This window comes from Balaenoptera physalus (assembly GCF_965194825.1).
Source record: "Balaenoptera physalus genome assembly, chromosome: 2".
In the NCBI taxonomy this organism is placed as follows: Eukaryota; Metazoa; Chordata; class Mammalia; order Artiodactyla; family Balaenopteridae; genus Balaenoptera; species Balaenoptera physalus.
Window position 1 is genome coordinate 67,124,477 of NC_138883.1, and position 25,682 is coordinate 67,150,158.

Sequence of the window (25,682 nt, forward strand, 5' to 3'; positions counted from 1 at the left end):
AGTACATTTTAAAATTGCATTGTAAAGGACAAAGAGAGCTTCAAAAGACATCTTAGACTTCATTTAATAATTTTATAGTTAGTGGTATTCTTGGTGGTATTATTCTGGAATTAGTTTACATACCTAGTAAGATGAAGTAGATAATGAATGTTCTTAGGAACCAGGATTTTCCATATAAAAAAAAAAAGCTACTGTTGTAGAATCAAGAAAATTAAGTAAAAGGCCCATACGTTAAATTTAAATTGAAAATATTAGTATGAGCTTTTAATTTCCTTTCACTCTGTCCAGACATAAAAGCAATGACAACCCAGTAGCAGGGAACACCCCTAGTGCCCAGATTATGGCCCTAAATACCATTTCCAACCAAAAAGGAATTAAGGCCCCTTGGAGGAATGGCTGGTTCTAGATCCGGGGCAGGAAATGCACAGTGTAAGCCTGGAATATCTTGTCATGCCGGAAAGCAAGGAAGTCATCAGAGACTGTGTTCATGTTAAAAGGATGCAGGAGGTAACTTTAGACTCTCCCATGACCAAAGATGGGATAATGTGTGCATCCAAAAAAATAATGATAACAATGGATAGAAACATAGTAAATATATAAAACACCACGAGCTCATAATGATGACAAATTGCTTTGCTACTGAAAACTAATGGCTTTTGAGTGTAGCACTTTCAGAAAGATAAACGATACAGAACCTAGAAAGTAAATAACCCAGTTTTAATGTACAAAGAATTGTAAAGAGAACTAAAGAAATTTTGTTAATCAAATATAAAACACAAAACAGGCAAAGCGTGGTGTGGGAATTTTGTTTTTTTTTTTAATAGGAATTGTCAGTTGTCAGAATATTGTTTGACAGTGAAAAGCTCTCATAATCTGGGCCTCACACACACAAGAATTTTTTTAAAAATCACCATTGTTCCTTTCTTTTTTCTTGTCCCTCCACGTCATTATTAATGAATATTATGGTATATTCTCTGCAGTTTAGGCTTTGCAGACAAATACACCGTTACTTCAAAAATTCTTAAATTATCTTGAATATTGCCAATGCCTTTGGAATAAGGTGATCGGCAACTTCGGGAGGTGATGTTATTCAGTTAAATTTATTATTTTAGTTACATTCTAAACTAACACATCACATCTTGCTAATCAAAGAATTGCCATTGCATGTATTAAATTTAATGTCCTCAGATCTTATTAATTTAGGCAGACAGGCTTGGTTTGTTTTGTCAAGTAGAGGCTGCAAGTAGTCCTAAGTTAGTAAGTTGGTTGGTTGTTTAAAAATATGCTAGCCTTCCTCTTTAGAAAAGGTATGTGCCAACTCACAATATTTTCTCCTCTTCTAGAGGTGATTGGTTACAGAGATGTTTTCTTAGACATGTTAGATGCCTTTCGGCATTTGTACTCTATAAGCATACATTATCCATAAAGGTGAAATATCTGGTTTTTCCTCTGTGTTGTTTTAGAACTGTCTATTTCTTAGACTTTTAAAATATAACATTTTAATTAATCTCCCTTTACTGTGAAGCTACTTCATTGTGCGATTATTGAGTACTTTTAACTGTGGTTATATAGTATATTGCCTCTGGAAAGACTATTACCGGCCACTCAGGTATCAAAGTAGTATGCAAAATTTTAAAAGGAGAGAGTCCTGTAATGAAACTTCCTCTGGTAATTACAGATCTATGAAGATGGTGGCTTAAAACTAAAAGTAAGTTCAAATTTTATACAGCGAAACTTGAATGGTTGTACAGTGTTGTCACATATACTCCACAAAGAATTATAGGGTTGCTGTGTACAACCTAATATACCTATTGTATATCTATTATACAACCTATAATTTATCCTTGAAAAGTTACTTTTTTTAGTTTCATGTACGACATTGTCCTATGCTATAGTCTACGTGAATGACAATCTTTTATCATGGACATTTATTATGTGTAAGAGTTAATTTTTCAAGAGATTGTTATAATTAGTTGCTGTCAGTTGTCCAGTAACCTATAAACTGGTATACTTTTTTTTTCTTTTACCTTGTTCTTCTATATGTCAATAGATTATTATGACATTAGCAGAGGATTTGCTATGTTCTGCTGCTCAAAACAGTCGCCTGTCAGCTCAGCGCACACAAGCTGGATGGTTGTTGATTGCTGCCCTGATGACCTTAGGTAAGTCTTGTGGAGGGTTTACAAAACTACGGACTGCTTGGTGTTTTCTGAGCGTAAATACTCTATGATTTGACAAGACTAACTTAATATATACCAGAATTTAAATATCCACATAAACGTTTTTGTCCTAGCAGTCACCTTAGGAAGCCATATACTTATTTACTCCAGTCCTCAGAATGTTTTCAGATGTCCTTATTTGAAATTCTCTTCAAGACCAATTTATGAGCCTTAAGTAGGATAAGCCAATTTGATCAACTTTCACGCTTAACTCTGAATGAGTCTGGCTTTTCCCAAAATCATTCACATCTATCTTCAGAAAAAAAATTTTCTACAATATAAGGATAGGCAAGAGAACATGTGATAGCCCATGAATCCAATTCTGTGATTGTTCTGAGAATTGGTGACACTAATAAGGTAGTTACATTGATGGGGATAAGGCACGTTTAAATTATATTTATTAAAAATCAGTAATTATTTTATGATCATGACTATTATATTTACATCCTGTAACTTTAAAACTCTGTTTTATTACTTTATTAAAGCTATACTTTAAGTCTCTTTGTATAGTTGTGTGGTTTACTGCTAGGATATAAAACTAGATGGATTTGACCAATAAATCATTTTGATACCTCTGAAGTAATCTGATCTAAAAGGAGCTTAATTAAAATAAACAATCATAAATGAAGAGCCACTTTAAGTAATGTTTTTGAGATGATTAAAGAGATTTATTGGACTAGATCCGAGTTCAACCTGTGGGCCATATCTGGCTTGCCACCTGTTTTATACAGCCTGTGAGCTAAGAATGGTTTTTATGTTTTTAATGGTTTAAAAACAAAAAGGATATTTTGTGATATATGAGAAATATCTGAAAGTCAGTTTTCAGTGTGCATAAATAAACTTTTTATTAGAGCACACTATAATCATTTGTTTACATATTGTCTATAGCTTTTAGGCACTGCAGTGGCAGAATTGAGTAATTGCAGTAGAGACAGTATGGCTTTGAAAGCCAAAAATGTTTACTGCCTGGGCCTTAATAGAAAATGTTTGTTGGCCCCTGGCATAGATCATGATTTCACAATGTGATGGGAATAATGTGGTCAAGATTTTATTTGCTTTTGGCTAGGTGTTTCATGCCTGCTGTATTGATATTCTTGGTTAATTAAAGGGGAAGATAAACTACTTAATAAATGGCAATATTTTAATGAACAAAAGCTTTCAAAACAGGGTAATCCCATTGGAAGAAGACTACAAGAGATCCTTTCTCCTTTATAAAAGAGATTAGTATATCATGTTTTAATGCACACTCATATTCAACATACCAAAAAGGAATAAAAATTAAGTTGATGTTTTATTTAGTTGCTGTTTTCTTGGGCTTTTTTTTCTTAATGCATTATTCTTTCACTTTATTATCAATTTTTAGAATGTGTTACTGGTTGCTAGTAATTTTCAAAGGGTATCAGTGAGGTTTTGCTTTTAGATATCTTTATAAACACATGTTTATAAACACATAGATTTTTATATGTTTATATGTTTCAATTGAATACTTTTTTTTAACATCTTTATTGGAGTATAATTGCTTTACAATGTTATGTTAGTTTCTGCTGTATAACAAAGTGAATCAGCTATACATATACATATACATCCCCATATCCCTTCCCTCTTGCGTCTCCCTCCCACCCTCCCTATCCCACCCCTCTAGGTGGTCCCAGAGCGTGGAGCTGATCTCCCTGTGCTATCCGGCTGCTTCCCACTAGCTATCTGTTTTACATTTTGTAGTGTATATATGTCAGTGCTACTCTCTCACTTCGTCCCAGCTTACCCTTCCCCCTCCCCGTGTCCTCAAGTCCATTCTCTATGTCTGCATCTTTATTCCTGTCCTGCCCCTATGTTAGCATACTTTCTCTTTCTGACTTACTTCACTCTGTATGACAGACCCTAGGTCCATCCACCTCACTACAAATAATTCAATTTCATTTCTTTTTATGGCTGAGTAATATTCCATTTTGTATATGTGCCACATCTTCTTTATCCATTCATCTGTTGATGGACACTTAGGTTGTTTCCATGTCCTGGCTATTGTAAATAGTGCTGCAATGAACACTGTGGTACATGACTCTTTTTGAATTATGGTCTTCTCAGGGTATATGCCCAGTAGTGGGATTGCTGGGTCGTATGGTAGTTCTATCTTTAGTTGTTTTAAGGACCCTCCATACTGTTCTCCATAGTGGCTGTATCAATTTACCTTCCCACCAACAACATTGCAGTCATTATTCTTTGATCTTCAAATTGTTTCATCTTTAGTCATTGGGAGCCCCTAGTAGTTGGTTCATATGAACCTAGTGTTCTTTGATAACGTCTTTATTTTTGGCATGACAAGATGTCCCAGCTTTTACATCATAATTTCTGCCTTATAATGAGGGGCAGTTAGATACAAAATTCTAGAAATGACTTACTTCCACGGAGTGGGATGTTAGGGAGAGGAGATCAAAGAGGACCTGGGTCAGAAGGCACGTAGGAGATTGGCATAGTTGTATATATTTAACTGTGATTAAAGTTACGTATATGTATTTTAAAAAAAACAATAATTTCTGCCTCAGCTTGCAACCAGTCATTTCTCCAAGGAGCTCTGATTATATTTTGTGGGAACTGGAATTTAGATGACGGTCTGAGTGCTTTATTAATTTTTGCCTGGCAGTTTTAACACCTGTTTTGCATTTTCAGCATTTCCTTTACCATTTACAATTTTCATTATTATTTTTAACAAATTCACTGTTCTGAACTAATGTAAACTCATATAGACCACATTTAAGTCCATTCCTCAAATGTGAACTCCAACATTTTTAACCCTTTTTTGCTATACTTCCCAATTTATCTGATGCCACATACAACACCTTTGATTCACACGCAGGTATCTACAATGTGTGTTTGGTTTTTGTTAGATCCGACATTATTCTTGGTGTTAATGAACTTACTCTTGTTTATTTTTTTAACTTTGTAATTACTACAAACATTTTTAGTAAGTTACATATGTTTCTGAAATAAATTATCTTGTTACCTCTCTGGGAAGTGATGCTACACTGTTCACTCCTGAGTTAGAGAGATATCTTAAGGGTACAATGGCAAATATTTATGGAACTTTTGTCAACTGTGGGTATTCCCAGTGACTTCATACTTACTTTGTTTTTTTGGTATCTGACTAAATTTTGCATTCAGAATTTTCTCTATTCCCACAGCCCATTATATGAGTATGCCTGTGTGTGCATGTGAAACCTCTTACAGTCACTTATTCTTAATTGCCTTACTCCAGTTTCCTTATTTTATCCCAATTCTAGGATGTTTTTAGTACTACTTCATCAAAGAAAGTAGTGAGCAAGGAGTGAATTAGGTTTATTTTGCTGTAGGGATTAGCCTAGGGCCTCTTCCTAAAAAGCAAGTCAGGAGAAAAATGAAGAAATTATTTTGTTAATGTACTAAATTGCATGCTTAAAAAAAATGATTGGCTTGCTATTGCCCTTTCATTTTGCCATTATGCTATCACCTCTTCATATGCAAATAAGACAAGTTTTGAATGATAACTACATAATGTCAGATATATAAATGCTTATCATGGATGGAGCACTGTTTCATATAAACTCAAATAAGCCTCAGAAACTGTCACATGAGGTAAATACTGTTGTTATCCCCATTTATAGGTAGGAAATTGAGGCACAAAAAGATTAAGTGACTTATCCAAGTTTAAACAGCTAGTAAGTGGATGGAGCCAAGATGTTAACCTAGGTGGTCTCCTTCAGAGCCCAGTACAGTTCTATGCTGTGCTGCCATACTGCAGAAGAAAAGCATGCAGTCAGCAGAACATGGGAATAAGAAGCAGGGAGTACTTACAGGAGAATTTTAAGATAACCCCAGAATTTTAAAGAATATTACTTGGGGAGAGAAGCTGTGCATTTGGGTTTTTATATGTCTTAGTTCTGTTTTCTTAACTGATAATGCTGCATGCTATCAAATACTTAAGTTAGCTCTCTGTATCCGTGGGTTCCAAATCCACGGATATAGAGGACAGATTGTACTATGCCACTTTATATAAGGGACTTAAGTATCCTTGGATTTTGGTATCTGGTGGGGGTGGGGGGGGTCCTAGAACCAATCCCCCACAGGTACCAAAGGACAACTATAAAAAGCTATCATTGTACAGTACATTTCCTTTCATTACTGGGTTTGTGTATTCAGTTCTAAATGTTGCTTTGAAATATTAAAAAAGTTCCATTTAGATGTATCATATCTGATTTTTGGCCTGGAACAAAGTTCTATCAAAAGTTAGAATTACTTTCAGAATGCAATGTTATTTGTTACGAACAATAGTACCTTGCATTTACGTAGTACATTAGTTTTTCAGGCTACTTTAAAGTACACTCTGTTGTTTGGATCTGGACAGACCTTTGGAGATAAGCAGTGCAGGTAGTTCTGGCTTCATTTTACGGTTAAAAGAAATTGAGGCTCGAAGAGGTCACAGCAGTAGTAGGAGAGAGGACACCAGAGCCCAGACTTGACTGTTAGTTCCTTGTTTTTCCTCTCTGTACTCTAGTGCCTTCAGATAGTCACTGATCAGTAGTACATGCATTGGAACCAGAGGGACAAAGTAATCCAGCAGTAGTAGATTAAAATATGTTTACTTTAAGAGGCAAGGGTTTTAAAGAGTAACCACTTTGGGTTCTTTTACAAGTGACGAGTTGAATAAATTACAGGTCCTGCGTTTGTCAGTCATCACCTTGCTCGAGTTCTGCTGTTGTGGAAGTGTGTCTTTCCAGTGTCTCCGAAAGATCTAGAAACAGAAAAGAGCCGAGGAGATTCATTTACATGGCAGGTAACCTTGGAAGGACGAGCTGGTGCTCTCTGTGGTAGGTTGAGTTTAGTCTTTTCTCTCCTTTTCCTCTGGCTTTTTCTATCCTTTAACTTTACATATACTTGTATGTTTTATTTAAGTTTGGGGGAAAAATCTGCTTCTGGGGGTTTTTTTATTGAACATAATTGATTAGTTGGTGATTATAACAGAAGTATGATGTAATAAACCAAATTTACATGTCCTTATCCTTAGGATGCATGTTTTATTATAAAGCGATCAGTTGAGAAATGTTAAGATTGCTTTGTGTTAAGTAGGCATTCATTCCTCTTTTCAGAAAAACTAGGGTTGAATTTAATTAGCATTGACTAAGTATGGTTTCCATTTAGTTTTTTATATGTGAAAGTTATACCCTTCTAAAACACATAGACCATTAAAAAATAGCATCCACCATGAAAATTTGAGCTTAAGGAGCTGTGGGTTCCCTGAAGAGTCATGGAAGCACTGATTTTTTTTTGAAGCACATTTTCTTAAAAACCATCTTTTTTAAAAGTAAAAATGCCATGAATAAACAAACAAAACCAAAATCAGTGCTTCCTTGAAACTGAATCTAACTTTTAAATATTCACTTTATTCTACATATGAAATAACTCCTTATAAAAACTTGTGTGTTTCAGGTAACATCTATAAAACCTAACATGCTAACTTAAAAGTCAGCCTGGTTCCTTAGAACTAGTGTAGAACTGGCAAACTTGAGGGTCTAAGCTGCTACTTCTGAGCTCAACGGCTGAGTAAAATCCCAGGAAAGCAACATTTTGTTAATTTGGTTGTTGGTCTCTTTTAGTCATTCTAGAAAGTTTGGGGGTTTTTTTGTTGTTGTTTTGTTTTTTTTTTTTTTAGTTTGGTTGGAGGTAGAAGACACTAGCTTCCTTTTATTTTACTAGAGTTTCAAGAATTTTTTTGGTTTTAGCACATTTCTTTATTCCTCTAACAAAAATACAAATGCGGTACCATAATTGAATGCTTTCTTCATGGTTCATTGCACTCTGCTAAGTAAAAGTCTGTTCTATTTTTCAGCTATCAAGAGCTTTGTTTCCCACTGTGGTGATCTCCTTACTGAGGAAGTAATTCAGCATCTTCTTCCACCACTTCCTTGCGCTGTGGATTTGCTAACTCTGTAAGGATCCACTATTTAGACTTGATAAAAATTTTTAATAGCAATCAGTTACCCTCTAGTTATGTAATATCTTATTAAGTACCTTAATAATGCCAAGTTTCTGTGGTTGGTGAATGATTTTCCATTTGCAGAGGAAGGCAAACATTTAGTTATGTGATTTTTTTTTTTTTTAGGCTAGGATCTTGAAAGAAAAGTACATATTAAAAAGGAAGGAAAGTTATTTGGTGGATAATGTATCTTCCATACAGTCAGATTTAACCAAGAAATTAAATATTAAGCCTGTTAACCTTTTCAGGTATGCATTTTATTGGTTTGTTAGTGCTATTCTGTGTTCTTAAGAACCAGATACTTGTTAACAGTTTCAGGTTTTTGTTGTTTATATTTTCATACATTTGACTTACATTTTTTAAAAATCCAATTTATGTCCTGGTCACTTATAATTTCCCAGTTAATAAAATGTACAGTTTAGAGAAAGTCTTTCCAAAAAGTATTTAATGATATAACATTTTATGTATACAGAAAAATACAGTTAAGATTATGGCTGATGAAGTGTCATAATAAAGTGAAAACCTGTGAATTCAGCGCAACTAGCACAGAGGTTAATGAAGGTTTGCTGTAAAGGGCCAGAGAGTAAATATTTTAGGCTTTTTGGCCCAGACAGTCTCTTTTGTACCTACTCAATTCCGTTGTAGCTTAAAAGCAATCATAGCTAATCTGTAAATGAATGAATGTGTTCCAGTAAAACTTTATTTACAGAAACAGGCAATGGGCCGGATTTAGCTGTCCCTGGACAAGAACACTGATACTATTGAAGTTGTATGTGTGCTCCTCTCTAATACCATTCTTTCTGCCTTAGTTTAGAGGCAATCACTACCCTGAGTTTCAGAGTTGTCATTCTCTTGCATTTTTAAAAAGTGTATCACATATACATGTTTCCCTAAACAGTACCTTGTTTAGTTTTGCTTGGTTTTGATCAGGCAAATGGTATCATACTGTTTCTGAGACTTGCTTGTTTTACGCAACATGATATTTCTACACTTCCTCTATGTGTCAGTTTGTTCATTCTTTTTGGTTGCACAATAATATTTGGTCACACAATAATATTTAATTGTGTGAATGTACAGCAGTTTACCCTCCTGTCAATGAAATATCCAAACTATTTTCCAAAATTTTTGCGTATGTATATCAATAGTATATGGGAGTACCCTTCAGTCCACTTCTTCACCAACACTTACTCAGACATCAACTCTGGTTAATGCAGTAGGTGTAAATTGGTATCTTGTTATGATCTTACCTTATATATCTGGTTCTTGATGCTTTAAGTGCCATTCTATATGTTTATTGTTCCTCACTATTTCCCCTTCTGTGAAATCCCAATTCATGCATATCTGTACCTATTTTTAGGTAACATTGTGTTTTGATTAATAGACATGCTTTTTTTTTTTTTTTTTTTTTTTTGGCTGTGCCACACCCCTTGCAGGATCTTAGTTCCCCAACCAGGGACTGAACCCAGGCCCCACAGACATTCTTAATTTAAATGTCACATTTGTCAATCTTTTACTTCTTGGTTAGTACTTTCTGTCTTTTGATTTAAAAAATCTTTCTTCAGGGTTATAAAGATACTTTCTTTTATTTCTCTCTAAAATGTTTAAGGTTTTTGTCCTTCACATTCAAGTCATTAATCTATCTGGAATTTATTTTTATGTTTGTAGTGAGGTAGGGTTCCAATTTCATTTTCTTTTTTAATATGGATAACAAATTGTCCCATACTTTACTAAAGAAATCCATGCTTCCTCTCTCCGGTGACTGCCATTCACCTTTGTTGTGTATTATATTGCCATATAGACATGGTCTGTTTCTGTGCTCTCTATTGTATTCCATTTGTGTGTTTGCCCATTTCTGTGCCCATACCACATTGTCTTTATAATAAATTTTAGTGTCTGTTAGAGCAAGGTTTTTGGCCTTATTCATCTTTAGGCATAATTTGGCCCTTTTTGGCAATTGATTGTCGCTTGTTGAAATTTTAATTGGAGTTAAATTGAATCTATAGATAAACTTGAAGATAATTGGTATTTCTATAATACCCATAAACATGATACCTCTCCTGTTGTTGAGGTTGTTTACAAAGTATAAAATTTTTTCTATGTAAAAGTCTTATATGTCTTTTAAAAAATCTCTTCTTAGCTAGATACTTCATATTTTTCTTTGCAGTTATTAAATAAGTATGTGGGAGTGTGTGTGTGTGTGTGTGTGTGTGTGTATAATCTCTTTATTGCTATTGTATTAAAACATGTAATTGATCTTATATCCAGCCACCTTGCTAAATTTTCCCTATATCAAGCATTTGTTTGTGGATTCTTTAGGATTTCTCCCTTTATGATATTTACTCATATATTCATTTGTATTCTTTCCCTCCCCTTAACGTGCTAACTAGATGACTACCACTTAAAACTGAAGAGAAGTGGTTTGTTAAAGGGAATGTTTCTCATGTTTCACAAATAAGTATGATGCTTGATACAGGCTTTTTAGTAGATGCTCTTTATCAGATTAAGAAAGTATCCTCTTCTTAGTTATCCACATTTTGTTTTGGTTTGGTTTTTTGTTTGTTTGGTTTGGTTTTTTTTTTTTTTTTTTAACATCTTTATTGAAGTATAATTGCCTTACAATGGTGTGTTAGCTTCTGCTTTATAACAAAGTGAATCAGTTATACATATACAATATGTTCCCATTTCTCTTCCCTCTTGCATCTCCCTCCCTCCCACCCTCCCCATCCCATCCCTCTAGATGGTCACAAAGCACCGAGCTGATCTCCCTGTGCTATGCGGCTGCTTCCCACTAGTTATCTATTTTACATTTGGTAGTGTATATATGTCCATGACACTCTCTTACCCTGTCACATCTCACCCCACCCCCTCCCCATATCCTCAAGTCCATTCTCTAGTAGGTCTGTGTCTTTATTCCCGTCTTGCCACTAGGTTCTTCATGGCCTTTTTTTTTTTTTTTTTTTTTCCCCTTAGATTCCGTATATATGTGTTAGCATACTGTATTTGTTTTTCTCTTTCTGACTTACTTCACTCTGTATGACAGACTCTAACTCCATCCACCTCATAACAAATACCTCCATTTCATTTCTTTTTATGGCTGAGTAATATTCCATTGTATATATGTGCCACATCTTCTTTATCCATTCATCTGTCGATGGACATTTAGATTGCTTCCATGTCCTGGCTATTGTAAATAGAGCTGCAATGAACATTTTGGTACATGACTCTTTTTGACCTATGGTTTTCTCAGGGTATATGCCCAGTAGTGGGATTGCTGGGTCGTATGGTAGTTCTATTTGTAGTTTTTTAAGGAACCTCCATACTGTTCTCCATAGTGGCTGTATCAATTTACATTCCCACCAACAGTGCAAGAGTGTTCCCTTTCCTCCACACCCTCTCCAGCATTTATTGTTTCTAGATTTTTTGATGATGGCCATTCTGACCGGTGTGAGATGATATCTCATTGTAGTTTTGATTTGCATTTCTCTAATGATTAATGATGTTGAGCATTCTTTCATGTGTCTGTAGGCCATCTGTATATCTTCTTTGGAGAAATGTCTATTTAGGTCTTCGGCCCATTTTTGGATTGGGTTGTTCGTTTTTTTGTTATTGAGCTGCATGAGCTGCTTGTAAATCTTGGAGATTAATCCTTTGTCAGTTGCTTCATTTGCAAATATTTTCTCCCATTCTGATGGTTGTCTTTTGGTCTTGTTTATGGTTTCCTTTGCTGTGCAAAAGCTTTTAAGTTTCATTAGGTCCCATTTGTTTATTTGTGTTCTTATTTCCATTTCTCTGGGAGCTGGGTCAAAAAGAATCTTGCTGTGATGTATGTCATAGAGTGTTCTGCCTATGTTTTCCTCTAAGAGTTTGATAGTGTCTGCCCTTACACTTAGGTCTTTAATCCATTTTGAGTTTATTTTTGTGCATGGTGTCAGGGAGTGTTCTATTTTCATACTTTTACATGTACCTGTCCAATTTTCCCAGCACCACTTATTGAAGAGGCTGTCTTTTCTCCACTGTATATGCTTGCCTCCTTTATCAAAAATAAGGTGCCCATATGTGTGTGGGTTTATCTCTGGGCTTTCTATCCTGTTCCATTGATCTATATTTCTGTTTTTGTGCCAGTACCAAACTGTCTTGATTACTGAAGCTTTGTAATATAGTCTGAAGTCAGGGAGCCTGATTCCCCCAGCTCCATTTTTCGTTCTCAAGATTGCTTTGGCTATTCGGGGTCTTTTGTGTTTCCATACAAATTGTGAAATTTTTTGTTCTAGTTCTGTGAAAAATGCCAGTGGTAGTTTGATAGGGATTGCATTGAATCTGTAGATTGCTTTGGGTAGTAGAGTCATTTTCACAATGTTGATTCTTCCAATCCAGGAACATGGTATATCTCTCCATCTATTTGTATCATCTTTAATTTCTTTCATCAGTGTCTTATAATTTTCTGCATACAGGTCTTTTGTCTCCTTAGGTAGGTTTATTCCTAGATATTTTATTCTTTTTGTTGCAATGGTAAATGGGAGTGTTTTCTTAATTTCACTTTCAGATTTTTCGTCATTAGCGTATAGAAATGCAAGAGATTTCTGTGCATTAATTTTGTATCCTGCTACTTTACCAAATTCATTGATTAGCTCTAGGAGTTTTCTGGTAGCATCTTTAGGATTCTCTATGTATAGTATCATGTCATCTGCAAATAGTGACAGCTTTACTTCTTCTTTTCCGATTTGGATTCCTTTTATTTCTTTGTCTTCTCTGATTGCTGTGGCTAACACTTCCAAAACTATGTTGAATAATAGTGGTGAGAGTGGGCAACCTTGTCTTGTTCCTGATCTTAGTGGAAATGGTTTCAGTTTTTCACCATTGAGGACAATGTTGGCTGTGGGTTTGTCATATATGGCCTTTATTATGTTGAGGAAAGTTCCCTCTATGCCTACTTTCTGCAGGGCTTTTATCATAAATGGGTGTTGAATTTTGTCGAAAGCTTTCTCTGCATCTATTGAGATGATCATATGGTTTTTCTCCTTCAGTTTGTTAATATGATGTATCACATTGATTGATTTGCGTATATTGAAGAATCCTTGCATTCCTGGGATAAACCCCACTTGATCATGGTGTATGATCCTTTTAATGTGCTGTTGGATTCTGTTTGCTAGTATTTTGTTGAGGATTTTTGCATCTATGTTCATCAGTGATATTGGCCTGTAGTTTTCTTTCTTTGTGACATCTTTGTCTGGTTTTGGTATCAGGGTGATGGTGGCCTCGTAGAATGAGTTTGGGAGTGTTCCTCCCTCTGCAATATTTTGGAAGAGTTTGAGAAGGATAGGTGTTAGCTCTTCTCTAAATGTTTGATAGAATTCACCTGTGAAGCCATCTGGTCCTGGGCTTTTGTTTGTTGGAAGGTTTTTAATCACAGTTTCAATTTCAGTGCTTGTGATTGGTCTGTTCATATTTTCTATTTCTTCCTGGTTCAGTCTCGGCAGTTTGTGCCTTTCTAAGAATCTGTCCATTTCTTCCAGGTTGTCCATTTTATTGGCATAGAGTTGCTTGTAGTAATCTCTCATGATCTTTTGTATTTCTGCAGTGTCAGTGGTTACTTCTCCTTTTTCATTTCTAATTCTATTGATCTGAGTCTTCTCCCTTTTTCTCTTGATGAGTCTGGCTAATGGTTTATCAATTTTGTTTATCTTCTCAAAGAACCAGCTTTTAGTTTCATTGATTTTTGCTATTGTTTCCTTCATTTCTTTTTCATTTATTTCTGACCTGATCTTTATAATTTCTTTCCTTCTGCTGGCTTTGGGGTTTTTTTGTTCTTCTTTCTCTAATTGCTTTAGGTGCAAGGTTAGGTTGTTTATTCGAGATGTTTCCTGTTTCTTGAGGTAGGCTTGTATTGCTATAAACTTCCCTCTTAGCACTGCTTTTGCTGCGTCCCATAGGTTTTGGGTCGTCGTATCTCCATTGTCATTTGTTTCTAGGTATTTTTTGATTTCCCCTTTGATTTCTTCAGTGATCACTTCGTTATTAAGTAATGTATTGTGTAGCCTCCATGTGTTTGTATTTTTTACAGGTCTTTTCCTGTAATTGATATCTAGTCTCATAGCGTTGTGGTCGGAAAAGATACTTGATACGATTTCAATTTTCTTAAATTTACCAAGGCTTGATTTGTGACCCAAGATATGATCTATCCTGGAGAATGTTCCATGAGCACTTGAGAAAAATGTGTATTCTGTTGTTTTTGGATGGAATGTCCTATAAATATCAATTAAGTCTATCTTGTTTAATGTATCATTTAAAGCTTGTGTTTCCTTATTTATTTTCATTTTGGATGATCTGTCCATTGGTGAGAGTGGGGTGTTAAAGTCCCCTACTATGATTGTGTTGCTGTCGATTTCCCCTTTTATGGCTGTTAGTATTTGCCTTATGTATTGAGGTGCTCCTATGTTGGGTGCATAAATATTTACAATTGTTATACCTTCCTCTTGTATCGATCCCTTGATCATTATATAGTGTCCTTCTTTGTCTCTTGTAATAGTCTTTATTTTAAAGTCTATTTTGTCTGATATGAGAATTGCTACTCCAGCTTTCTTTTGATTTCCATTTGCATGGAATATCTTTTTCCATCCCCTCACTTTCAGTCTATATGTGTCTCTAGGTCTGAAGTGGGTCTCTTGTAGACCGCATATATATGGGTCTTGTTTTTGTATCCATTCAGCCAGCCTGTGTCTTTTGGTGGGAGCATTTAATCCATTTACATTCAAGGTAATTATCGATATGTATGTTCCTATTCCCATTTTCTTAAATGTTTTGGGTTTGTTATTGTAGGTGTTTTCCTTCTCTTGTGTTTCTTGCCTAGAGAAGTTCCTTTAGCATTTGTTGTAAAGCTGGTTTGGTGGTGCTGAACTCTCTCAGCTTTTGCTTGTCTGTAAAGGTTTTAATTTCTCCATCGAATCTGAATGAGATCCTTGCTGGGTAGTGTAATCTTGGTTGCAGGTTTTTCTCCTTCATCACTTTAAGTATATCCTGCCACTCCCTTCTGGCTTGCAGAGTTTCTGCTGAAAGATCAGATGTTAACCTTATGGGGATTCCCTTGTGTGTTATTTGTTTTTTTTCCCTTGCTGCCTTTAATATGTTTTCCTTATATTTAATTTTTGACAGTTTGATTAATATGTGTCTTGGTGTGTTTCTCCTTGGGTTTATCCTGTATGGGACTCTCTGTGCTTCCAGGACTTGATTAACTATTTCCTTTCCCATATTAGGGAAGTTTTCAACTATAATCTCTTCAAATATCTTCTCAGTCCCTTTCTTTTTCTCTTCTTCTTCTGGGACCCCTATAATTCGAATGTTGGCGCGTTTAATGTTGTCCCAGAGGTCTCTGAGACTGTCCTCAGTTCTTTTCATTCTTTTTTCTTTATCCTGCTCTGCAGTAGTTATTTCCACCATTTTATCTTCCAGGTCACTTATCCTTTCTTCTGCCTCAGTTATTCTGCTATTGATCCCATCTAGAGTATTTTTAATTTCATTTATTGTGGTTTTCATCATTGCTTGGTTCCTCTTTAGTTCTTCTACGTCCTTGTTAAATGTTTCTTGCATTTTGTCTATTCTATTTCCAAGATTTTGGATCATCCTTACTATCATTATTCTGAATTCTTTTTCAGGTAGACTACCTATTTCCTCTTCATTTGTTAAGTCTGGTATGTTCTGACCCTGCTCCTTCATCTGCTGTGTGTTTTTCTGTCGTCTCATTTTGCTTATCTTACTGTGTTTGGGGTCTCCTTTTCACAGGCTGCAGGTTCGTAGTTCCTGTTGTTTTTGGTATCTGTCCCCAGTGGCTAAGGTTGGTTCAGTGGGTTGTGTAGGCTTCCTGGTGGAGGGAACTAGTGCCTGAGCTCTGGTGGATGAGGTTGGCTCTTGTCTTTCTGGTGGGCACGTCCACGTCTGGTGGTGTATTTTGGGGTGTCTGTGGCCTTATTATGATTTTAGGCAGCCTCTCTGCTAATGGATGGGGCTGTGTTCCTGTCTTGCTAGTTGTTTGGCATATGGTGTCCAGCACTGTAGCTTGTTGGTCGTTGAGTGAAGCTGGGTCTTGATGTTGAGATGGAGATCTCTGAGAGATTTTTGCCGTTTGGTATTACGTGAAGCTGGGAGGTCTCTTGTGGACCAGTGTCCTGAAGTTGGCTCTCCCACCTCAGAGGCACGGCCCTGATGCCTGGCTGGAGCACCAAGAGCCTTTCGTCCACACGGCTCAGAGTAAAAGGGAGAAAAAATAGAAAGAAAGAAAGAAAGAAAGAGGCTATAATATAGTGAAGTAAAATAAAGCTATTGTAAAGCAAAGCTATACAGACAAAATCGCACCCAGAAGCATATACATATACACTCACAAATAAAGGAAAAGGGGAAAAATTAATATATCCTGCTCCCAAAGTCCACCTCCTGAATTTGGGATGATTCGTTGTCTATTCAGGTATTCACCAGATGCAGGCACATCAAGTTGTTTGTGGAGTTTTAGTCCGCTGCTTCTAAGGTTGCTGGGAGAGATTTCCCCTTATCTTCCCTGTTCGCACAGTTCCTGGGGTTCAGCTTTGGATTTGGACCCGCCTCTGCGTGTAGGTCGCCTGAGGGCGTCTATTCCCCGCCCAGACAGGACGGGGTTAAAGGAGCAGCTGCTTCGGGGGCTCTGGCTCCCTCAGGCCGCGGGGAGGGAGGTGTACAGAGGAGGCAGGGTGAGCCTGCGGCGGCCGAGGCCGGCGTGACGTTGCACCAGCCTGAGGCGGGCAGTGCGTTCTCCCGGGGAACTTGTCCCCGGATCACGGGACCCTGGCAGTGGCGGGCTGCACAGGCTCCCGGGAGGGGCGATGTGGAGAGTGACTTGTGCTCACACACAGGCTTTTTGGAGGCGGCAGCAGCAGCCCCAGCGTCTCACGCCCGTCTCTGGGGTCCGTGCTGATCGCCGCGGCTCACGCCTTTCTCTGGAGTTCGTTTAGGCGGCACTCTGAATTCCCTCTCCTTGCGCGCCGCGAAACAAAGAGGCAAGAAAAAGTCTCTTGCCTCTTCGGCAGCTGCAGACTTTTTCCCGGACTCCCTACCAGCCAGCTGTGGTGCGCTAACCCCTTCAGGCTGTGTTCACGCCGCCAGCCCCAGTCCTCTCCCTGCTATCCAACCGAAACCGAAACCCGAGCCTCAGCTCCCAGCCCCGCCCGCCGAGCAGACAAGCCTCTCGGGCTGGTGAGTGCTGCTCCGCGCCGAGCCTCTGTGCGGGAGTCTCTCCGTTTTTTTCCTCTGCGCCCCTGTTGCTGTGGGGTCTGCGGTGATCGCCGCGGCTCGCGCCCTTCTCTGGAGTTCGTTTAGGCGGCGCTCTGAATCCCCTCTCCTTGCGCGCCGCGAAACAAAGAGGCAAGAAAAAGTCCCTTGCCTCTTCGGCAGCTGCAGACTTTTTCCCGGTCTCCCTCCCAGCCAGCTGTTGTGCGCTAATCCCTTCAGGCTGTGTTCACGCTGCCAGCCTCAGTCCTCTCTCTGCGATCTGACCGAAGGCGAGCCTCAGCTCCCAGCCCCGCCCGCCCCGGCGGGGGAGCAGACAAGCCTCTCGGGCTGGAGAGTGCTGCTCGGCGCCGAGCCTCTGTGCGGGAATCTCTCCGTTTTTCCCTCTGCGCCCCTGTTGCTGTGGGATCCGCGTTGGTAGCTGCGGCTCGCGCCCGTCTCTGAAGTTCGTTTAGGCAGCGCTCTGAATCCCCTCTCCTCGCGCACCAGGAAACAAAGAGGGAAGAAAAAGTCTCTTGCCTCTTCGGCAGCTGCAGACTTTTTCCCGGACTCCCTCTTGGCTAGCTGTGGTGCACTAACGCCTTCAGGCTGTGTTCACGCCGCCAACCCCAGTCCTCTCCCTGCGATCCGACCGAAGCCGAGCCTCAGCTCCCAGCCCCGCCCGCCCCGGCGGGTGAGCAGACAAGCCTCTCGGGCTGGAGAGTGCTGCTCGGCGCCGAGCCTCCGTGCGGGAACCTCTCCGCTTTGCCCTCCGCACCCCTGTGGCTGCGCTCTTCTCCGCGGCTCCGAAGCTCCCCCCTCTGCCACCCGCAGTCTCTGCCCGCGAAGGGGCTTCCTAGTGCGTGGAAATCTTTCCTCCTTCACGGCTCCCTCCCACTAGTGCAGGTGCCGTCCCTATTCTTTTGTCTCTGTTATTTCTTTTTTCTTTTGCCCTACCCAAGTACGGGGGGAGTTTCTTGCCTTTTTGGAGGTCGGACGTTTTCTGCCAGCGTTCAGTGGGTGTTCTGTAGGAGTTGTTCCACGTGTAGATGTATTTCTACTGTATCTGTGGGAAGGAAGGTGATCTCCGCGTCTTACTCTTCCGCCATCTTCCCGAGGACCTGGTTTGGTTTTTTATCGTGAATTAGTTCTGATGTTTTATAAAGTGGTTTAATTTGATAACTTTAATGTAAAAAATTTTATTGACTAAATTTATTTTTTAATTTTTATTTATTTATTTATTTTTGGTTGTGTTGGGTCTTCGTTTCTGTGCGAGGGCCTTCTCCAGTTGCGGCAAGCGGGGGCCACTCCTCATCGCGGTGTGCGGGCCTCTCACTATCGCGGCCTCTCTTGTTGCGGAGCACAGGCTCCAGACACGCAGGCTCAGCAATCGTGGCTCACGGGCCCAGCTGCTCCGCGGCATGTGGGATCTTCCCAGGCCAGGGCTCGAACCTGTATCCCCTGCATTGGCAGGCAGATTCCCAACCACTGCGCCACCAGGGAAGCCCTATTGACTAATTTTTTACTTGGTTGCATTCTTGGGATAAACTGAGCTTGGAAATAATTATCTTTTTTTGTAAACTTCTGGATTTGGTTTGCTTATGTTTGGATTTCTCCACATATATTCATCAGTGCGACTGCCCTATAATTTTCTTTCTTGGATGCCTTCCTCAGGTTTTCATCAGTTATACTAGCCTCATGGAATGAGGTAGGTGAATGTTTCATCAAGTTCTGTGGAGGGGCTTTTAGGAGATTGGAATAATGTGTCACATGAAACCACCTGTCTGTAAAACAGTCTGGACCGGCTGTTTTCTTTGTGGAAAATTTTTTTTAAACTACATATTTCATTTCCTTAATTGCTTTAACTGTTTGAGGTCTGGTTTGGGGGTTTGTTTTGCTTGTTTGTTAGATTTTTTCCAGGAATTTTGCCATTGCATCTTCATCTTCACATTTTTTGGCATGAAATTTTTCTTAATGTTCTCTTATTGTCTTAATCTCTGCTATATCTATAATGTCCCTTCATCCATTCCTGATTAGTTTTCAATATGCCTTCTCTTTTGTTTTTCCTGATCCATCTCATGAGAGGTTTATCTGTTTTATTAACCTGTACAAAGAATAACTTTGCTTATGTTGAACTTGGTTTTTTTTTGAATTTTATTTTATTTTTTTTATACAGCAGGTTCTTATTAGTCATCCATTTTATACATATCAGTGTATACATGTCAATCCCAATCTCCCAATTCATCACACCACCACCCCCACCCCCTGCTTTCCCCCCTTGGTGTCCATACGTTTGTTCTCTACATCTGTGTCTCTATTTCTGCCTTGAAAACTGGTTCATCTGTACCATTTTTCTAGATTCCACATATATGCGTTAATATACGATATTTGTTTTTCTCTTTCTGACTTACTTCACTCTGTATGACAGTCTCTATGTCCATCCACGTCTATAAATGACCCAATTTCATTCCTTTTTATGGCTAATATTCCTTTGTATATATGTACCACATCTTCTTTATCCATTCGTCTGTCAACGGGCATTTAGGTTGCTCCATGACCTGGCTATTGTAAATAGTGCTGCAGTGAACACTGGGCTGCCTGTGTCTCTTTGAATTACGGTTTTCTCTGGGTATATGCCCGGTAGGGGGACTGCTGGGTCATATGGTAATTCTATTTTTAGTTTTTTAAGGAATCTCCATACTGTTCTCCATAGTGGCTGTATCAATTTTCCTTCCCACCAACAGTACAAGAGGGTTCCGTTTTCTCCACACAGTCTCCAGCATTTATTGTTTGTAGGTTTTTTGATGATGGCCATTCTGACTGGTGTGAGGTGATAGCTCGTTGTAGTTTTGATTTGCATTTCTCTAATAATTAGTGATGTGCCTCTTGGCCATCTGTATGTCTTCTTTGGAGAAATGTCCACTTTGGTTTTCTGCCCATTTTTTGATTGGGTTGTTTGTTTTTTTCATATTGAGCTGCATGAGCTTTTATATATTTTGGAGATTAATCCTTTGTCCGTTGTTTCGTTTGCAAATATTTTCTCCCATTCTGAGGGTTGTCTTTTCTTCTTGTTTATAGTTTCCTTTGCTGTGCAAAAGCTTTTAAATTTCATTAGGTCCCATTTGTTTATTTTTGGTTTTATTTCCATTACTCTAGAAGGTGGGTCAAAAAAGATCTTGCTGTGATTTATGTAAAAGAGTATTCTTCCTGTTTTCCTCTAAGAGTTTTATAGTGTCTGGTCTTATATTTAGGTCTTCAATCCATTTTGAGTTTATTTTTGTGTATGGTGTTAGGGAATGTTCTAATTTCATTCTTTTACATGTAGCTGTCCAGTTTTCCCAGCACCACTTATTGAATAGACTGTCTTTTCTCCACTGTATATCCTTGCCTCCTTTGTCATAGATTAGTCGACCATATGTGCGTGGGTTTATCTCTGGACTTTCTATCCTGTTCCGATGATCTCTCTTTCTGTTTTTGTGCCAGTACCATATTGTCTTGATTTCTGTAGCTTTGTAGTATAGTCTGAAGTCAGTGAGTCTGATTCCTCCAACTCTGATTTTTTCCCTCAAAATTGCTTTGGCTATTCGGGATCTTTTGTGTCTTCGTACATATTTTAAGATTTTATGTTCTAGTTCTGTAAAAAATGCCATTGGTAATATGATAGGGATTGCATTGAATCTGTAGATTGCTTTGGGTAGTATAGTCATTTTCACAATATTGATTCTTCCAATCCACAAACATGGTATATCTCTCCATCTGTTTTTATCATCTTCGATTTCTTTCATCAGTGTCTTACAGTTTTCCACATACAGGTCTTTTGCCTCTTTAGGTAGGTTTATTCCTAGATATTTTATTCTTTTTGTTGCAGTGGTAAATGGACTTCCAAGGCTATGTTGAATAATAGTGATGAGAGTGGACATCTTTGTCTTGTTCCTGATCTTAGAGGAAATGCTTTCATTTTTTCACCATTGAGAACAATGTTCACTGTGGGTTTGTCATATATGGCCTTTATTGTGTTGAGGTAGGCTCCCTCTATGCCCACTTTCTGGAGAGTTTTTATCATAAACGGGTGTTGAATTTTGTCAAAAGCTTTTTCTGCATCTATTGAGATGATCATATGGTTTTTATTCTTCAGTTTGTTAATATGGTGTATCACACTGATTGATTTGCAGATATTGAAGAATCCTTGCATCCCTGGGATAAATCCCACTTGATCATGGTGTATGATCCTTTTAATGTGTTGTTGGATTCTGTTTGCTAGTATTTTGTTGATGATTTTTGCATCTATATTCATCAGTGATATTGGTCTGTAATTTTCTTTTTTTATAGTATTCCTGTCTGGTTTTGGTATCAGGGTGATGGTGGCCTTGTAGAAAGACTTTAGGAGTGTTCCCTCCTCTACAGTTTTTTGGAAGAGTTTGAGAAGGATGGGTGTGAGCTTTTCTCTAAATGTTTGATAGAATTCACCTGTGAAGCCATCTGGTCCTGGACTTCTGTTTGTTGGGTGATCTTTAATCACAGTTTCAACTTCATTGCTTGTGATTGGTCTGTTCATATTTTCTGTTTCTTCCTGGTTCAGTCTTGGAAGGTTATACCTTTCTGTGAATTTATCCATTTCTTCCAGGTTGTCCATTTTATTGGCAAAGAGTTGCATGTAGTAGTCTCTTAGGATGCTTTGTATTTCTGCAGTGTCTGTTATAACTTCTCCTTTTTCATTTCTGATTCTGTTGATTTGAGTCTTCTTCTTTTTCTTGATGAGTCTGGCTAAAGGTTTATCAATTTTATCTTCTCAAAAAACCAACTTTTAGTTTTATTGATCTTTGCTATTGTTTTCTTTGTTTCTATTTCATTTATTTCTGCTCTGATCTTTATGATTTCTTTCCTTCTACTAACTTTGGGTTTTGTTTGTTCTTCTTTCTCTAGTTCCTTTAGGTGTAAGGTTAGATTGTTTATTTGAGATTTTTCTTGTTGCTTGAGGTAGGATTGTATTGCTATAAACTTCCCTCTTAGAACTGCTTTTGCTACATCCCGTAAGTTTTGGATTGTCATGCTCTCGTTGACTTTTGTCTCTGGGTATTTTTTTATTTCCTCTTTGATTTCTTCAGTGATCTCTTGGTTATTTAGTAACATATTGTTTAGCCTTCATGTGTTTGTGTTTTATACGTTTTTTTTCCCTGTAATTTATTTCTAATCTCATAGCGTTGTGGTTGGAAAGGATGCTTGATATGATTTCAGTTTTCTTAAATTTACTGAGGCTTGATTTGTGACCCAACATGTGATCTATCCTGAAGAATGTTCCATGTGCACTTGAGAAGAAAGTGTAATCTGCTGTTTTCAGATGGAATGTCCTATAAATATCAGTTAAATCTATCTGGTCTGTTGTGTCATTTAAAGGTTGTATTTCTTATTAATTTTATGTCTGGATGATCTGTCCATTGGTGTAAGTGAGGTGTTAACATCCCCCAGTATTATTGTGTTACTGTTGATTTCCTGTTTTATAGCTGTTATCATTTGCCTTATGTATTGATGTGCTCCTATGTTGGGTGCATATTTATTTATTTATTTATTTATTTATTTATAATTAATTTATTTTATTTTTGGCTGCATTGGGTCTTTGTTGCTGCGCGCAGGCTTTCTCTAGTTGCAGCGAGCAGGGGCTACTCTTCATTGTGGTGTGCGGACTTCTCATTACAGTGGCTTCTCTTGTTGCGAAGCATGGGCTCTAAGCATGTGGGCTTCAGTAGTTGTGGCTCACGGGCTCTAGAGCGCAGGCTCAGTAGTTGTGGTGCACTGGCTTAGTTGCTCCATGGCATGTGGGATGTTCCCAGACCAGGGCTCGAATCCATGTCCCCTGCATTGGCAGGAAGATTCTTAACCACTGTACCACCAGGGAAGCCCCTGGGTGCATATATATTTATAATTGTTATGTCTTCTTCTTAAATTGATCGCTTGATCATTATGTAGTGTCCTTCCTTGTCTCTTGTAACATTATTTTAAAGTCTGTTTTATCTGATACGAATATTGCTACTCCAGCTTTCTTTTGATTTCCATTTGCATGGAATATCTTTTTCAATCCTCTCACTTTCAGTCTGTATGTGTCCCTAGGTCTGAAGTGGGTCTCTTGTATACAGCATATATATGGCTCTTGTTTTTGTATCCATTCAGCAAGCCTATGTCTTTTGGTTGGGGCATTTAATCCATTCATATTTAAGGTAATTATTGACATGTATGTTCCTATTACCATTTTCTTGTTTTGGGTTTGTTTTTGTAGGTCCTTTTCTTCTCTTGTGTTTCCCACTTAGAGAAGTTCCTTTAACATTTGTTGTAGAGCTGGGTTGGTGGTGCTGAATTCTCTTAGCTTTTTCTTGTCTGTAAATATTTTGATTTCTTTTGATTTCTCCATTTAATCTGAATGAGATTCTTGCCGGGTAGAGTAATCTTGGTTGTAGGTTCTTCCCTTTCATCACTTTTAATATACCGTGCCACTTCCTTCTGGCTTGTAGAGTTTCTGCTGAGAAATCAGCTGTTAACCTTATGGAAGTTCCCTTGTATGTTATTTGTCATTTTTCCCTTATTGCTTTCAGTAATTTTTCTTTGTCTTTAATTTTTGTCAATTTGACTACTATGTCTTTCCGCGTGTTTCTCCTTGAGTTTATCCTGTATGGGACTCTCTGTGCTTTCTGGCTTTGGGTGGCTACTTCCTTTCCCATGGGGAAGTTTAATCTCTTGAAATATTTTCTCGGGTGGCTATTTCCCTTCCCATGGGGAAGTTTAATCTCTTAAAATATTTTCTTGGGTCCTTTCTCTCTGTCTTTTTCTTCTGGGATCCCTATAATGTGAATGTTGGTGTTTTTAATCTTGTCCCAGAGGTCTCTTAGCCTGTCTTCATTTCTTGTCATTCTTTTTTCTTTATTCTGTTCTGCAGCAGTGAATTCCACCATTCTGTCTTCCAGGTCACTTATCCATTCTTCTGCCTCAGTTATTCTGCTATTGATTTCTTCTAGTGTATTTTTCATTTCAGTTATTGTATTGTCCATCTCTGTTTGTTTGCTCTTTAATTCTTCTAGGTGTTTGTTCTTTAATTCTTCTAGGTCTTTGTTAAACATTTCTTGCATCTTCTCGATCTTTGCCTCCATTCTTTTTCCGAGGTCCTGGATCATCTTCACTATTATTATTCTGAATTCTTTTTCTGGAAGGTCTCCTATCTCCACTTCATTTAGTTGTTTTTCTGGGGTTTTATCTTGTTCCTTCATCTGGTACATAGTCCTCTGCCTTTTCATTTTGTCTGTCTTTCTGTGAATGTGGTTTTTGTTCCACAGGCTGCAGGATTGTAGTTCTTCTTCCTCCTGCTCTCTGCCTTCTGGTGGATGAGGCTATCTAAGAGGCTTATGCAAGCTTCCTGATGGGAGGAACTGGTGGTGGGTAGAGCTCAGTAAAACGTTAATCCGCTTGTCTGCTGATGGGTGGAACTGCATTCCCTCCCTGTTGGTTGTTTGGCCTGAGGTGACCCAGCACTGGAGGCTACAGGCTTTTTGCTAGGGCTAATGGCAGGCTCTGGGAGGGCTCATGCCAAGGAGTACTTCCCAGAACTTCTGCTGCCAGTGTCCTTGTCCCCTCAGTGAGCCACAGCCACCCCCTGCCTCTGCAGGAGACCCTCCAACACTAGCAGATAGGTCTGGTTCAGTCTCCTATGGGGTCACTGCTCCTTCCCCCTGGGTCCTGATGTGCACACTACTTTGTGTGTGCCCTCCAAGAGAGTCTCTGTTTCCCCCAGTCCTGTTGAAGTCCTGCAATCAAATCCCACTAGCCTTCAAAGTCTGATTCTCTGGGAATTCCTCCTCCCGTTGCCAGACCCCCAGGTTGGGAAGCCTGACGTGGAGCTCAGAACCTTCACTCCAGTGGATAGACTTCTGTGGTATAATTGTTCTCCAGTTTGTGAGTCATCCACCAAGCGGTTATGGGATTTGATTTTATTGTGAGTGCGCCCTCCTACCGTCTCATTGTGGCTTCTCCTTTGCCTTTGGATGTGGGGTATCTTTTTATTGTGAGTTCCAGTATCTTCCTGTCAATGATTGTTCCCCAGTTAGTTGTGATTCCGGTGCTCTCACAAGACGGAGTGAGCGCATGTCCTTCTACTCCGCCATCGTGAATGAAATTTTTAACTTGTTTTCTATTTCATTAATTATTGCTTGTTATTATTCCCATTTTCTTAAATTCTTGTTCTTCTTCTG

The 25,682-nt window shown here is 38.5% G+C and overlaps 1 protein-coding gene across 8 annotated transcripts in view; it reads left to right on the forward strand.

The window, feature by feature from the left end:
- Positions 1 to 25,682, forward strand: part of HEATR5A (HEAT repeat containing 5A) — a 127,616-nt gene that overhangs the window by 46,037 nt on the left and 55,897 nt on the right. For all 8 annotated transcript variants that reach the window (XM_082452022.1, XM_082452021.1, XM_082452024.1 and 5 more), the window contains 3 exons: positions 2,051 to 2,162; positions 6,905 to 7,057; positions 8,077 to 8,176. In XM_082452022.1, the coding sequence (XP_082308148.1) occupies positions 2,051 to 2,162; positions 6,905 to 7,057; positions 8,077 to 8,176 (365 nt within the window). The remainder of the gene's footprint in view (positions 1 to 2,050; positions 2,163 to 6,904; positions 7,058 to 8,076; positions 8,177 to 25,682) is intronic.